The 16,842-nt window shown below is 42.4% G+C and overlaps 1 protein-coding gene across 1 annotated transcript in view; it reads right to left on the reverse strand.

Annotated features, from left to right (window-relative positions):
* Positions 1–3,562: 3,562 nt before the first annotated feature.
* LOC142492674 (calpain-8-like) overlaps positions 3,563–16,842 on the reverse strand; it is a 66,924-nt gene continuing 53,644 nt past the window's right edge. The window contains exons 16-21 of the mRNA XM_075595527.1: positions 16,489–16,553; positions 12,650–12,718; positions 11,870–11,948; positions 10,013–10,129; positions 6,886–6,944; positions 3,563–3,755 (exon numbers count right to left, since the gene is read on the reverse strand). Coding sequence (XP_075451642.1) covers positions 3,732–3,755; positions 6,886–6,944; positions 10,013–10,129; positions 11,870–11,948; positions 12,650–12,718; positions 16,489–16,553 — 413 coding nt within the window. The 3' untranslated portion in view covers positions 3,563–3,731. The remainder of the gene's footprint in view (positions 3,756–6,885; positions 6,945–10,012; positions 10,130–11,869; positions 11,949–12,649; positions 12,719–16,488; positions 16,554–16,842) is intronic.

Below are 16,842 nucleotides of genomic sequence, written 5' to 3' on the forward strand. Positions count from 1 at the left end.
TGATTGATGCTTTTTTTTATTTCCAAAATGCAGACACCAATAAATATTCTGGTTACATTGCAAATTTGGGAGTTGGTTTCATTCATTCCCTTCTGTTTGATGTCACTGTGTGTTCAGCAGGACCTTACATTGGCCCTCAGAAGAAGTGTCTCATGAGGGCAGAGGAAACATTTGATTATCATGTTCCCCTTCCAAATAAAATTTTGCGGAGAAATCAAAAGCAACCAAGCAAATGTAACATTTATATTTCTGGGATCAGTCAATAGGCAAAACAAGGTAGTGAAATCAAATGGGGGCTTATTTGGATAAAACCTCGGAAATACAACAAAATACAGAAATATACACACTTACTGGGATCTGGGGTATGAGATCTAGCCTTTCCTAATAGCAGGGTGCCCACTTGCGAGGGCTTACCCTGATCGGACTGAAATAAAGAAAAAACGATTTTTCAGCTGCAGACGCCAGTTTTTTCTACTTAGAGGTTGTAATCTTCATCATTTATTTCACCATTGGTGTTTATTGGGTTAATTTTACACTAGAAGTTTTGAGCTGTGCACTTGTTTATTCTGTTTCTTTACCCTGATCGGAACCTTGTTCTGGACGTCCTGGAACTGTTTTCGGCAGGAACTCCTGACCAGGACCTAGTCCCGATACTCCTGGAACTCCTGACCGCGTCCACTACGTTCTCAGATGGGAACTTGGTCCTCACATCTGACTTAGTCTCTGCAGGGCAGACTTTCCCAGCTTCAAAACGAAGCCGGTTGCTCTTTTATTTGGGACAGAGCAACTTTGAAAAGCCCGCCCTATTTACATCAACTCAAGACACAAAATTGTCTGTTTCTCTGACAGGGGCTTCTCCTTACATGCCCTCCGCTGAGCTATGTTCAGCATGGAGGAAGAAGGAGCGACCAATCAGAGTGTGGGAATTTCTCCCCGCCAGGGGCTCATCTCTGGGCTAACGTCAGAGGAGGAGGTGTGCCAAGCAGCTCGAGATGCCCCGTGAACGGGACATACGAATTGACCAATGGGAAACGCGCCAACATTCTGCCGCTTCCCCCAGTAAATCCATTGCCACCTACTGGGCAGGCTCCACAAAATCTGTCAAACCAGAAGGTCCTCCAAACAGGGGCTCTCTTTTCTCCGGACCCAGCACCCTGCCCCGGCCACTTAGCACCACGACACCTCTCAACATCCCGTCTCCTCTTTGAACTACGGACTCTATACAGACATGCCGGCGTCTATGCTGATGCCCTAGCTGACTGTATAGCGTCTTATAACAAATGTCTAAAACATAACATACACTTTAATAAAATATATACTTTGGGGAACCTTATGCTTATAAGGGAAATGGATTTGGGATATTTGGGCTCAAAATCCAGGAGTCTGGAGGACACTGGCTTGCCCCGGTGTAATTCACCGCCAAGTACCGGCGAATCATGCCTGCTCGTCGCGAGAATTAAAGGACGACCGGTAACTTCGGCCCCCGAACTCCTGCAAACAAAATAATTGCATTTCTACAGAAAATATCCCCCCTAAAACTGACACACAATAAATCTCACAGTTCTAGTACCAAGGGAACATGAAAACAGAAAAAAGCCAGGGTCACTTTATTTTCTACATGTATTATCCCTGGTCCCTGGCTTATGGTGCTTAAATAGCTACCAGGTACCCCACGGTTTCAGGGGTAACCAGAGGGCTTAACCTTTTTTGTATAGGCTGGTTAATTTGACCTTTACAGTGCCATATGGCATACCAGGTATGTCTGGGGAATTTCCAGTTTTCCTAGGGCTTTCACACACTGTTTCCATCAGCCATGGTTAGTGGTAGTCATGTGATCACTGGTGAAGCAATCACATGACCAGAAATGCCAGTAGTCCGATGGCACCAAGGGTCTGCCTGACCTTAGTACAATACGGGTTAAGAAAGTGTTGTTCTTTTAGGTTCATATTTGTGTGTAGGGAGTGGTAAAACGCATTTATGTTCCATAACTGTGAAAACAGAAAGAACTTGCGCTCAATGTGGTCTGTGCTGAAAATAGTGACTTATAAATAAATTAATAATACAACCTGATGGGTGAAGTTTTATGCTGCTGATCAGTGGGAATGGTTCAAACACCAAGCTAGATAAAAACAGAAAGAGAACAGCGCAAAAAAGCCATTGTGTAGTATATTTAAATAATTTTATAAAAGGTGAAGGTGAGTATTGCACGTACATCAAAAAAAAGGGTTAATAGCAAGACATGTTAGGGACATGTTACCACTCGGCAGGCACAACGGGATGCAGACACCAGGAATTGGACGTCCTCCCTCAAGATGCTGGTATCTGGATGCAGAGTATACAGCTCAGCGTTGGGGAACCTTCCCGCGCCTTCACGGAGCTCACAGCAGTTGTTTGCAGGGGTAAATCGCCGTGTCTCTTCCTTGTTAGTCCACGTTGATCGCCGTGTCTCTTCCTTGTTAGTCCACGTTGATCGCCGTGTCTCTTCCTTGTTAGTCCACGTGGACTAACAAGGAAGAGACACAGCGATCTACCCCTGAAAACAACTGCTGTGAGCTCCATGAAGGCGCGGGAAGGTTCCCCAACGCTGAGCTGTATACTCTGCATCCAGATACCAGCATCTTGAGGGAGGACGTCCAATTCCTGGTGCCTGCATCCCGTTGTGTCTGCCGAGTGGTAACATGTCCCTAACATGTCTTGCTATTAACCCTTTTTTTTGATGTACGTGCAATACTCACCTTCACCTTCTATAAAATTATTTAAATATACTACACAATGGGTTTTTTGCGCTGTTCTCTTTCAGTTTCTATCTATGTTCCATAACTACCTCGTGACATGCAGACACTCAATGTAAAATTGTCTTCTATTGTAACAGTTTTAGATATCAGGGGAATTACAGGAGTTTCTTACCAATGCAGCACTAAGCTCCAGTGCACGTGCACATCACTGACAATTGAATGCCATTAACACAAAAAATGTCAATGTAATACAGCAAGGCCCCGCTTCTCGGCACCCCTGCTTTTCGGTGATCTGCTGATGCGGCGGCACCGAGAAGGGGGCCGCCATGTCTGCTCAGAGGTCGCGCGTGCGCAGAACGGGCTGTTGCCGCCGGCCCGAATGCGCAGAACATAGCTTGCGCGCACAGAACGTAGCTTGCGCGTGCCGAACGGAGGTCGCTCATGCGCACAAGGGGGAAATTGCCGGGTTGCGCATGCGCACAGCTGAAAATCGCCGGTTACACTTTCCGGCGGGCCCTTAGAACGGTACCCGCTGTATGCCCGGGGCCCTGCTGTATTATGCAGGTAAAACATTCATCAGGATACATACATTTTAATATGTTCTTCTTGTTGCTATTTATCTTTCAGCCCTCCTGTAACACATTTCGTTTTTTGGTATGTAACACCCCGATGTAGTCTATTTATAATAATAATAATGTTTTCTGGCTGCCAAGGAGCACTGTATTTATTAAAGGACATTAATCCCATTGAAACTAATTGTTAACAACTCACTGAGCAAGATCAGTTTTGATTATATGAATCCAAAGACATTTTGAATGTGGTGTAAATTTGTTTTTATTCAACATTCAAGTACGTTTCATTGATTGGGCGTTTATAATTGACAGTGTTTGCATTCAAACGCGACTGTAATTTTCAGCATACTGTAGCTTGAAAATGTTCTCCGAATGTGAAATAGAAATGGTTTTTACGGACGCGTATCACTGTCCTTGTCCAGCTTTAGACCAATGCAAAGCACAGCCACTGTGGGGAAAAGAAAAAGGTTTACTGGCTGTGCACTTATTTAACCCAGGTTGTGTAGACTAGGGGTGTAATGCAGCAGGCACAGGCTTACGGGGGGGGGGGGGGGGGAGGTCCATGTTAAAATGGATTTGAAGCAAAAGGTGACACTGTGTGCTCATTTGCATCTAATTTACCAGATTCCCTGGCTGCAGTTGAAGCATTGTATTTTAGGTGATAATGGGTTGCAGTTGTGTGTAGGGCCAGCTTGATGGCGGTGCCGTCGGTTCCTGTGCACCTAGCCCCGGGCTCTCCCCTACAACAATTAAATTGATTCCCCCGGAGGAGAGCGCAGGGCCCCTGTAACTCTCTTACCTTCTCCGGCGGCATCTTCTCATGCAGGATCCCGTCATCCTGGCTCCGCGCCGTCAAATGGTATCGCGTTGCCATGACAACGAGACGTCCTGTGCCACCACGTTGCCATGACAACACGATGCCACGGCAACGTAACACTACTTGACGTCGTGAAGCCACGAGGACTGGACACTGAAGAGATGCCACCGGAGAAGGTAAGAGCCGAGGCTCCAGGCGTCACGGCACCGAGCCTTACAAACATCCCAGCTGGCCCTGCTTGCGTGAGACATGTATGTGAATGTGTAATACAAAACGATACCAAGAAACTCTACATCCTATACAGCCAAACCCATCTCAATTCAATGAACTACTACTTTGAGACTTGGAACGATTGAATTGTAATAGTAATGTAGAAGAAACCGTAGTGTTACATTTCATATTCCTCGTGGTTTTCCCTCACGAACAACAGGATCTTTTGTTTGCAAATGAATTTTTAGTGCAAAAAGTACGCATGTCCAACTCCATTTCAATTGCGCTTGTGTGCAACTATTTAACAACTTCAAATATGTCCCCATCTGCGTCAAAAAGGATTGGACATGTTTTTGTGCACACGGAAATGGCCTGCGCTTGGTGTACAGACGTAAATGATACCAGAAAATATACAAATTCTGTGCGCCAGAAAATCAATTAAAAATGCGTCAAAATCATCCACATGGCGTAAACCCTGAAAAGGCCGTTTATATTGTTATTACAGAACGAAGTTGCTATGCATCAAACCAAAAGTAAGGATGTTTGCTGCATACCGAAGAAAAATAATAACTTGTGATACATTTACCGGTGCTCCTCAGTCCCAGGGAAGACCTGCATGTCATCCAATATATCCGGTGTAATTAGTGGGCAAAGGCACACGGATTTCAATCATACAGAATTTATTGTGCCATGGAACACACAGCGTTTCGGCCACGTCACCTGAGAAAGGCCAGCAGGCCGAAACGTTGTGAGTTCTATGGCACAATACATTCTTTATGATTGAAATCCGTGTGCCCTTGTCCATCAATTACATTATGTATCAAACCAAACATTCATTTCATGCACCATCTTTTTTCACAGTATGGCTATTATAAATATTACACTAATAATTTACATCTACTAATATTATTATAAATAAAAATACAGACAATTATTTTTTTCATTACAATTGAACACGAGGAATGCGTCACAAACCATTTTATACAACAAATTATGTTTCATGTGTATGATGCCTTTACACCCAGGACGCACATTTTATGAAAGTTTATATTAACTTTTAACACTGACCTTTTTAATGCAACACTAATTAGAAAAAAGATGTTTGTACAAAGGCCCTATATTCTGTACTTGTGGCTTTTCACGTGGTCTGTGCATAACATGTTGCTGTATTCTCGCTATACACCTGCCCGACTCTTGCATTTTGCTCAAAGGTGTCTTCTGCCTACCCCTTTTGAATCTAAAGCCCTCACCCAACTAAAGCCTCTCTCGCTGATTGCCCCACACCTCTGGAATGCCCTTCCCCTCAATACTGGCACCTTCTCTCTCCACCTTTAAGACCCCATCATAAAAAACACACCTCTTTAACATTTAGCACTGACCTTCGCCCCTTGCAGACTGTTAATGTATATTTTGGTATATGTTTAAGAATATACGCTCCATTTTTGTCAGCTCAGATACAAAGTGTATAGCTGTAGGGAAAAAGTATGGGAACTCTGTTTTAACACAGAGACCAAAAGTCACTTCTAATACAGTTGCTCCCTGCTGAGATCAAGCTCCAGATATCCTGTTTGACCGGAATCCTAAAATATTCAAACTGTACTGTCAGCAACGTACGTTAGCCATGGCAACTGGGGTTATCTGAGAGAAAATGGCATTGTTAAGGAAAACTATAGCAACGACAGCAGGTCTGGGGGGTAACTGAAAGGAATATGGCATTGTTAAGGACAACTGGCTTCTGTTAAGTGTACATGGCAACTTGGCAACCTGAATGAATTACATATATGTGACAACGCCCCGAAAGGGCTACAAGAACTGATGCATATGCCCATTAAAGCAGACCAGTGAATGAGAACGATACTGTGTGTGTCCGAATTATTCATTTGTCTCCAGACGTCTGTCCAGCTATCCTGTCCAGCAAATTGAACCTGAAAGGGACCTCCTGGGAGGCAGCCTTCAGTCCACGGGGTAGACCTGCTACCGTACGGCGGAAAGCAGACCATATTTTCACAGACGCACTTCCAGAACACTCTCCTATTTTGTCTGTAAGTTCTCCCTACTTGCCACTTACATTGTAAGCTCTTCGGAGCAGGGAATCTTTTTCCTAGTGTTACTTTTATGTCTGAAGCGCCTATTCCCAGTATGTGTTATATTATTATTTGACGTTTATTACTGCTGTGAAGCGCATGTGCACGCCTCATCTGATAAATGTCATGACATCACTGTGATAAAATTATATCATAAAATATATTCAACTCCTGTATGTATAAATACGTATAAAATGCCCCGCGCTGCTGCAAATCTGTATCTTTGTGCACCTACTGACCACAGTTTGGGAAACCTGAGACACGAGATAAACAAGTCAAGTTGGAAGAAACACAAATATACATATTAAACAATAAGTGTGTTTTTATATTCTGGTGTGACAGCATAGGTCCAGGTTTTATTACTATGTTATGGGAAGAGATGCCCCAGAAAAAATAGCTCCTTAAAAGTCCCAAGTGTACCAGCAATACTGAGTGAATGTAACCCAATTGTAACATATTTATCTTACCTCGGGTAAAGAGAGATTGATGACTCCACTCTTCTTCCTTTCCAGGAGTTCAAACATTTCTGTGGTTAAATAAAGAGCAGGTAGAGTACATGTGTTCTCACATTCTTTATAGTGCCCTTTATTACAATCAATAGACGGTGACATTTAACATTTCAACACTATTAAAGCAGTGCTCCCATGTCATCAATCTTCAGTTTGCTGCAGATATTAAACAACACAGAGAAGCCCAATGCTACATCCAATATTTTACTGTGTATTTTTGTCAAATTGGATGTAGCATTGGGCTTCTCTGTCGCTTGTTGTATACATATGCCACGCTCAATAGAACTCCTTTTTGACACTTATATACATATATATATTTTGTGGGGGCTCAGGGGTTCCTAAAAAGAGTTTGCTGGGGTTATGTGTGTTTAACTTATTTTCAGCTGGTCTCAGCTGTTGGAGGTTAGTGGTCCCTCCTTTCCAGGTTTTAAGCCCGCTCCTCCCCACTTCCCAAGTCAGCATTTCCTTTTCTTTTTACAGGATATAGATCCAATGTTGGTCTTTCTCCCTCCTAATAGAGGTAAATGAGAATTTTAATCCAAATAGAGGTATATTAGTATTTTATCTGGTAGTGTTAGGACCTGTGAACTGGGTCTGCCTTGTCGTGGCTCACAGGCTTACAATGCGTTGGTCAAAGTGTTAAACTAAATGACCCTTTTTCAAGAGAATATAGAAGTATTTTACTGTGTATTTTTGTCATATTGGATGTAGCATTGGGCTTCTCTGTCGCTTGCTGCAGATATTAACTGTCAGGGTGGTAATCCTTAGTGTACCGTACAGTAAGAAGACATCACCCATTACTTAAATCAGGCATTAAAAACACTGCTAGTTTATGTTACATGGGAAAGAAAAGCAACAAGGAAATAAAGCCAAAGCATAAACCACGTTTTAATTTGCAGTTATTTTAAAAGATAAGACAATTTGTTCATTGCTGTCAGTGCGTGTATATAGCAAACATTAACTGGTCAGATTCTCCTGAAAAATTAAAAGCCGGGGATGAGTTTACAGCACTAGATCTGGGCTTCAAACAAACAGACCGAGGGCATTACTAGTCCAACAATTTACCACAGATATTGTATACGTTTACTCTTGGCTGTGATATAGACACAGAGATTGTGCACCACACTGCATATGAAGGTGGTGAAATTATGGTGGCAAACTAAAGTAGGGAGATCACTGCGGTGAGATGCATACACCTGAGGGGTTTGTATATACACACACAGCTTCAGAATGAGGAACAAGAGTCAAGGAGGCACAGAATAGACTCTCAGAGGCCACAGTAAATGGTCCTGCAGTGAATTACAGAAGTTATTGTACCCATTATAGTACGATAACACATTTCCTCTTGTGCAACTTTCAAGGTGTTATCATGAGATTTACAATTCAATGTAGCCACGAGTTGCAAAAATCACATCGTTTAGTGCTTTTACTTCACATTTTTAGCTCCAGTTAATTTTTGACAAGTGAATCCCTAAATACATAATACAATGCTGCTAATACCACTACATTTCCTTACAGTTCATTTGAAGGCAAATCCCAAAGGTGACTCAAAACCACAGAAGCAATAAACACAGAAAATCATTGTATGCCATTTTGCATTGTTGCGCTTTATTATACCCATAAAACTGTGCTTCAGAAGTTATATTGCAAAAAAAAAAAAAAAAAGTTATAAAGAGCCAAACCACCCAAATCAAGAGGAAGCCAAAGTATCTCCAGGAAAACATTTGGAGCGGTCTTTGGCTGAATTGAAAATCCACATGCAAAGAAGTCTTTTTTTTGAGGAAATTAATAATTATTAATTATAGTTTTAGTAAACTCGGAAGAGCTGGTTCACAATTTTTTCTCCAACAAGTCCATGGGGCTGAACTGGCGAATTTAGACATTCATAGCAACATGGGGTTAATAATCAGAACTATCTACATATCTGCCCATTGCATAAAGACTAGAGAGCCTCAGGTAGATACTGTAGTTCTAGTTGTGAGGTGCATGGTAACAAAGTATCCGGCCGCTCCTCCTTCTCTTACCGTGCACCTCACAACTAGAACAATCTACCTGAGACTCTCACAGCCGCCACCAGTCTAAATTCTTTAAAAACACTAAAGCTCCATCACACTTTAATCTGGTCTGTAACTGTGTCATACGCCCAATAATACATATTATCTTTAACTGTTCATGCAATGTCTTTAAATATAATGTATAACCCTGTTCATTTAATGTAACCATGTATTTTTCATTATAACTGTTCCCAGGATATACTTGAAAACAAGGGGTAACTTTCAATGTATTACTTCCCGGTAAAACATAGGATAAATAAATAGATAGTAATGCATTACCAGCTTTGGATTATAGCGCTCTAAGCCATGCCTACAGATAGGGGGTTAAGTGTTTGGATGGGAGCAGTGGCGGTAGGTGAGGGGGTGGAGCCCCAGGAAGGTAGGTTAGACCTCCCAGGGGAGGTAGTGGTAGAGAGGGTTAGTCCCTTGCCATAGCAGTTAGTAAGACATTGCCTGGCAATGCTTCACTAGCTTACATGGCATGCAGTGGGTTAATAGGTTGATACTTATGATTAACCATTTAGTTCCCATAGTGACATAAAGGCATGCACAATGTATGTCTTCGTGATCATTATGCTTACTAAGGGATTAATAATTCAAGTATTTCATTATCAATATGCAAGGTGTACTGTACATTACAATCAATATACACCTGGTACCTTAGGTAGTTAAGATACAAATTAGGGATAACGGGTGTAGGGGGCAGGGGGTGGCGGGGAGAAATATGAGCACTTTGACACTTTTATCGTTCTTTTAGCTGCCTCTTTCCCCTGAAAAGTTTGGCAATATATTTTTATTGAGTTAGATGAAAAGTGTAAAATGTTATCATTGGAATAGGTCCGAACCTTTTTTGGAGTATATTGAATAGGCCCCAAGTTATTAATAATACAGAGAAGTACAAAGACCAATACTTTAAAAACATAGATATTTAACTCAACATATCTCTTTTGGTAAAACATGTGAATGTGGAGGGTGATAATTGCCTCTGTGTTAGGTAGTACCGCAGAAATAATTGTAAATAAGGCACTTACTGAACACGGTCTCCAGACGTATCATGCACGCGATGAAACCATCAAAGTTAATTAACAAGTCATCAGAAGCGTAACGCTGGACAATGATTTCCCGAATCTTGTTATTAAGAGTAAATCCTGAGGGAGAAAAACCCACAGTGATAAATGTGACAGTAGGGACAATGCTGATCATATTAATTAAGGTTAAGCCCGGCCAGTGCACCTGTTTTACGGGATACTCAGGGGTTAACCCAGTATCCCTGGGGCTAACGCAATTTGGTTTGTGTATGTTATTGTGTACATTAGGTTGGACATATGAAGATGCTGTCTTTGTGTGCAGGGCTGGTAATTCACTCAACCACCCTGCACACAAAGAGATATGGTTCTGCCACTCAGGGTGTGGGTGGTGAAGTGCTCCAGCCATTGCTGGGAGTGGGGAGGGGCGCTGAATCAGGTTGGAGGAACAATGCCTCTCTGAGCTGAGCCTTTGTTCAGCCCAGACTCTGAGGCACCTGTCTCTGGGGAAGATATCACACTGGCTGAGGGAATTGTTGCTGGGTATGAGTCCCGTAGGCACGATTCCTATTGGCCGATTTGAATTTCCCACTCCTCTACAAGCCCACCTCTGTTGGATGGCTTAGAGGCATGTTCTCAACCCACGTCCTGGATTGGTCCATCACAGATAAGCCTCCACTTGGTGATTAGTCCGTTCGCAGAATCCACACGCTGATTGGTCGGCACCCCATTTTCCATGTCTTCCTATAGAGCCGGGGAGCCTATATAAAGGGTTGCCGACTTCAGTTCCAGACACTATTCTGGTCGCAGCGTAGTAGGTGTCAGCCGAGGTTTTGCCGGAGACACCAAAGCGAGAATCGTAGTGGAAGCGAGCGGGCTATTTGAACTTGCTATAATGCAAATAGCATCCTTGGACTGCTGCGGTACCCAAAACGGATGGAGAGTGGAAGCTGCCCGGGAAAGCTTTGGAAGCAGTACCTGGCACCTAGTTGAGTTAGGATTCCCCCCATATTCCCTGTTTTGGGTGAGTTTGTGCCCCACTGAGTGTAGTGCTGTGTCTGTAGATGTCGGTCGAAATAAACTTGTTTTATTTAACCTCTTGCTTTGTCTGGTGTCTGCGATCCCGCTGTTAAGTATCCTGGTCTCCCGTGACAATAAGAACTTGAATTTTGTTCCATGGCTTTGGTTTTCCTACTGTATATCAATAAATCTTGATTTCTTGCATGTGCCTATAGCTAAAAATGTCAGAGAGAGGCATTGAGATAGACAAAGAAAGGTAGAGACATGCCCAGTTTTTAAATCCTAGCTATTCCTACTGGGTTTTCAAGCTGTCTCACCACTGGTCAAGTCCTGGTCATGTCCCTGGCTAGAAACATAATGTTTAACCATTTACTTGTTGTGTCCCTACAGCTAAATAATGGTTACTTATTGGTGCTTAGTAACCATAAACGAACTGAAGGCGTTCAGTCATGTTAGCAAATGACGAGCCAGTGGAAAAGCAGGCTCCCTGAACGATGTGTGCTCAAAGGATGTGTGTAAGGTGCAGAGTGTCCAACGACTATGTGCTGAGAAGTTACTGTACAGTGGTACCTTAAGGACATTCTCAAAAGGCTACACTAGCCACTAAAAGAAGATACCAAATTACCTTCACTCCCTTAGTTGATTTGGAAAGTGGTTCTAGATAGGTTTGCCTGGATGTTTGTTACTGTGCACCTTGGTAGCCAACATATCTCACTAGCAAATTAACTTAAAGATAGACAAGGAAAATCTGAATGCATTTATTTTAATAGAGGGGTTTTTTTTTGGTCCTAGAAACTGTGCAATGATTAAAATAGGCACGATAAAAAGGAATATTGTATTCACCTGCTTCCTGCAAAGAGTTTCTCATTTCATAGGAATCCATGGTTCCCGAGCAATTAATATCCACTTTCTTGTAGATTTCCTAGTGTAGAAAGAACACAGAAAACAGTGAGTGGGACAGAAGCATAACATGTTCTACTGTCACAATGTGAGGCTGCTGTTTTCAGGATGGTCACAATGGAATAGCTCCTTGGGATCCATGCAGCTTCAAGACTTCCCTAACCTACCAATGCCTCGCTAGTTGCCTTGTACATTGGGGAGAGTAGTGGAGAACACACTTTCAGTAGGATATAGCTCATTATCTGATTAAAAGTTAGAAAAATGGCTCATGAATGGATGTTACTGAATCACTATATAAGTAGAGATATGATTGCCAGAGAAGGGATTGCACAGAAGTCAAGCACAGGAGAGACGCACTTTTAAACTTAAACACCAAGTTGAATTTGTTCCTTTTGTCTTCTCACCTACACACCAAAAGTGTGAGCACAACCTGTCTGGAACCAGCCATGCTCCATCTGAAGACCACTTCCTGTCTCAAAAGAGTCTACGGGACATTTTATGTTGATTTGTGGTAGCAGTATAGGATAAGGCACCACATTTTGGGGGTTAATCCCTTCATCAGGTATAGTACAGTTGTGTGTTGAAAAATGTCCCTTTGACTTCAGAGTGTATATATATATAGTTAATTTATATTACATCTAATACTACATAGTCAATGTGCATCATACACTCTCTAGTGAAATGATACAAAGAGGAAAATTGCAGTAAACTAAATATAATTACCATGTATTTCTGTAACTTCAGCCACAGAATATCAAACTCCACAAAACTTAGTGTCCCGGTCCTATCCAGCTTTGAATCCTTTAGTTAAGATTGCAAATCAAATATAATGTAATTCAGGTTATCACCACACCTAAAACATGAAGCTCCAGATTCACTCAATTCCATTAAAATCAGGGGAAACACGGTCATGTTACATAACACAGGAATGGATGTTATTTTCCCAGAGTTAATGCCTCATTCACAAGTATGATGCTAAGAAAAACTAACAACCACACTTAACCTAATTAATTAGTGTAACCTTAACACTACTTTTATTCATGATAATTATTCTACTGATACAAATAATGTGATGTTACTATATTCTTGGTGTTACTCCCATCCAAACCCTATAGAATGACTTAGGGGGAGAGAACATCAAGACTAGATGATAAACATTTACAAAATAAACTTTTATCATCGTTTTAATATATTAACCCTTTCGTAGCCCAAGTGGCCAGCTGGTTATGGGCAACTCAAAGGGATACAAAGAGATTAATATATTTCTAACACTAGAATACCTACCTCCCATATATATATATATATATATATATATATATATATATATATATATATATAAAAGACTGGTAAGGCATTGGCACCTAATTGCCTAAGTTAGGCTGAGTCCATGGCAATTCAATGCCATGCCAGGACCGTGAGCCTCAATCAAGATTGAGGGTGGTTCGGCGAGGGACAAAGGGTAACATCATATTGCTGTAGGCTAGGGGTGGCCAGAACTCTAGGGCCACAAACAGATCAGGTTTTAAAGATATCCCTGCTTCTGCACAGGTGGCTCAATGAGTGGCTCAGTCATTGACTGAGCCATCTGTGCTGAAGCAGGGATATCCTTAAAGCCTGACCTGTTGGTGGCCCTTGAAGACAGGAGTTGGCCACTCCTGCTGTAGGCAATCGGGCTCAGGATTCATTTGAGGTCTCTAGTTTTTCTTTTTTTTCCTCAAGGAGAATATCAGATGTTTTTTTTTTTACATGGTTGCATTTACTGTTAGGGGCCTTTGTTTCATGGTTGGGCATCGGAATACAGCAGGGCGCCCCGCTTTTCGGCAATCCGCTGGTATGGTGGCACCGAGAAGGGGGCCGCCATGTCTCCTCCGAGGTTTTGCCGCCGTCGCGCAGAACGTAGCTTGCGCGCGGAGAACGTAGGTCCCGTGCGCACAATGGGGGGAAATGCCAGGTTGCGCATGCGCACAAGAGGAAAAATGCCGGGTTGCGCATGCGCATAGCTGAAAATCGCCGGTTATGCTTTCCGGCGATTTTCACTATACTGCGGGCCCTTAGAACAGAACCCGCCGTATGCCCGGGGCCCTGCTGTAGTAAATTATCACAACTGATTAGTTCCCGGGGTCATTGATATTAAAAAGTGCTCGTGGCGCAAAGTTACAAAAAGTGTACAGTTAAATGTGATAAATAGCACTGAAATACACAAAATACTGTTGCTCCATATAGTGAAATTTTTGAAGTGCGCCCAAAGTCACTTCTTGCTTATATACCAGCAGGGAGAGTGTGAGTTTGTTACCATTCCCCTCTGTGCTGTTTGTCTTCATGAGTAAATGTTAATACACTATACCCTCTGCATTTGTGTTCTTGTCTTCATATGAGGTTACCTAGGAGTCTGCAGAAATGAGGATTTCACTATATGGAGCAACAGTATTTTGTGTATTTCAGTGCTATTTATCACTGGGTTTATTTGCACATTTAACTGTACACTTTTTGTCACTTTGCGCCACGAGCACTTTTTGGTTTAGGTTGTTAAGCTGCGGTTTGGGGAAACCGCTGGTGTTCAGACAGCAGCTTGACTTTCTCACTATACAGTATTTGTTGCGCTTTAAGTTTTTTGTTTCATTGATATTAAAGACCTTGGAAGAGGGCATCATGAATGGAGTAAGTGGTTTTATTTACCCCATTAGTGCCAATGATGCTACTGTACCTTTCCTCTCTTGGAGAGCGCCTAGGAAGCCTCACTGGCACTCAAAGTGTTAAAGGGCACAGTATTGAGGTGCCCTAGGAAGTATGAATAGGCCCATCAGGGAGGGGTGTGGGGGTCAACCCCTTGTTTGTCATAGCAGTTAGGAAAGCATCGACAAGCAGTGTATTATTAGCCTCTGTGGTATGCAAGAGTGGTAGGAAGTCTAGTGCAGGGGTCCTCAAGAACCCCCCAACAGGTCAGGTTTTAAAAATATCCCTGCTTCAGCACAGGTGGCTCAGTCTTCGATTGAGCCACCTGTGCTGAAGCTGGGATATCCTTACAACCAAACCTGTTGAGTTGAGCATCCCTGGTCTAGTGTTAGGTATATATCTACCCCAGTGTAGCCCGTGGTCACCATGTTATCTGACCAGCTGGTCACTTGAGCTAATAAGAAGTTCATATACTAAAAATATGATAAAAAAGTTAATTTCATGAACTTTTAGTACCTAGTTTTGTTTTTCTTACTCCTCTCCAACCCTTATTTCAGGGTCTGGATGGAAGGAATTATTAAGATGACCAGCCATTAAGCAGAATGCTACTGTTGTATTTGTCTTGGGTGAATACTGCTGTATGATTAACGGGTGTGAAATGAGGTTACCGTAATGTTAAAGTGCCCTCTGGAGCTTAAAGACTCTGGGCCTAAGGGCTATGCGTACTGAGTGAATGGGCAGTGTTCTACAATGACATTAAGGCCATTTCACTATAAGGCCACGCTTATAGTGGCGGCGACGCGACGTCACCCGAAAACAAATACATTGCCGCCGCATGCGCTTATAGTGCGCGCGACGGAGCAAAAACTGGAAGCCGGCAAAATTTTATTTTTCAAGGGCTGTCGCGTCACGTGATGGCCCTTGAACAAATAAAATTGCTGTAATCCCGCGCTGCCGCCGCCCCGGAGAAACATAACTTTTGCCGGTGGCGACGGGTGATGTCACCCGTTGTGTCGCCATCGGCACTATAGGCACGGCCTATGGTGCAATTCCTCTATCACATGGGAAGCCCCATTAACATTGTTGTATTGGGTTTTTAAGCAGTAATCCCCTCCAGAAGCTTATGAGTTTAACGCATATCATTGAATTTTTTTAATAAAATATATTAGCAGGAAAAAGTACATTGAGTGTTACCTCTCATTTTCAACTGTGTCCTGAATACAAAATATGTTGACAACATTATATATCACAGTTACAAGATCAAAGTATGAAACAGGAGGCCAGTATCTTGCCCTCTACACATGCCCGGTTTTCATTATCGTTTCATTTTTTTTGTGTTTAAGAAAACCCTGATTTTCTTAATCTCCAGTTTCCGAGGTTACCCTGTTATCCTTTAGACTTCACTGGGCTCTGGGGAGAGCTTCATTTTACCCTCCCGGACGCATGATATTTCAAACGCTTATATCTACTGATCGGATAAAATAAATAAAATAAATCAGCGTTGGGAAGGACAAGAAGATGCTGTTTTAAAGGCCCTACTATATATATCAAGGACCAATGGTGGCACAGATAATACCGGTTTTCAGGCTACATACAGTAAGATGTGTTAATGCTAAAGCAGTATTTAAGAAATGTCATCTTATTGCACAAAACTCACTTATGACTAAACTATGAGACCTGATAATGATCTCATTAAGGAAGATTTAGAATAAAGCTGTATTCCAGCCATAATGTGTTTTATCCATTACGTCTCATCTCTGTAGGTGTTTTGACCTGGTACAACCCATCCCAGCTGCAGTCCCACTTACTCCCAATGTCAAATATTTACACAGGTCCATTTAAATCTGGTCCCAAGTCTTCTGGGGAAGGAACTGTCACTCAAAGGATACATCCAACAGGTTGATCATTTCTCTGCATGTAGAAAGACTGAATCCATCGGATTTTATGTCCCTTCCTATACAAAACAAAACACATGTTCACGATGAAGCACAATAAGCAAACCTAATAAACAGAATGTCTATGTGTTTTACTGTTAATTTCACTGAGATTCATCAAGTTAACGAGTATTAGGACTGAAGGAGGCAGACAAAACAAATGTGCAAAAGCCCCTAAGTCTCTGACAATGTGTTCTCCTTCCTTAATAATTGTGAAGTCACAGTGGCTGCCGCCGCAGGGCCAGCCTTACCTTTAGCGGGGCCCAAGACGGCATGCCGGCGGCGGGGCCTACCTCATGCAGCGTCAGG

Source organism: Ascaphus truei, chromosome 4, assembly GCF_040206685.1.
Source record: "Ascaphus truei isolate aAscTru1 chromosome 4, aAscTru1.hap1, whole genome shotgun sequence".
NCBI classification, from domain to species: domain Eukaryota; kingdom Metazoa; phylum Chordata; class Amphibia; order Anura; family Ascaphidae; genus Ascaphus; species Ascaphus truei.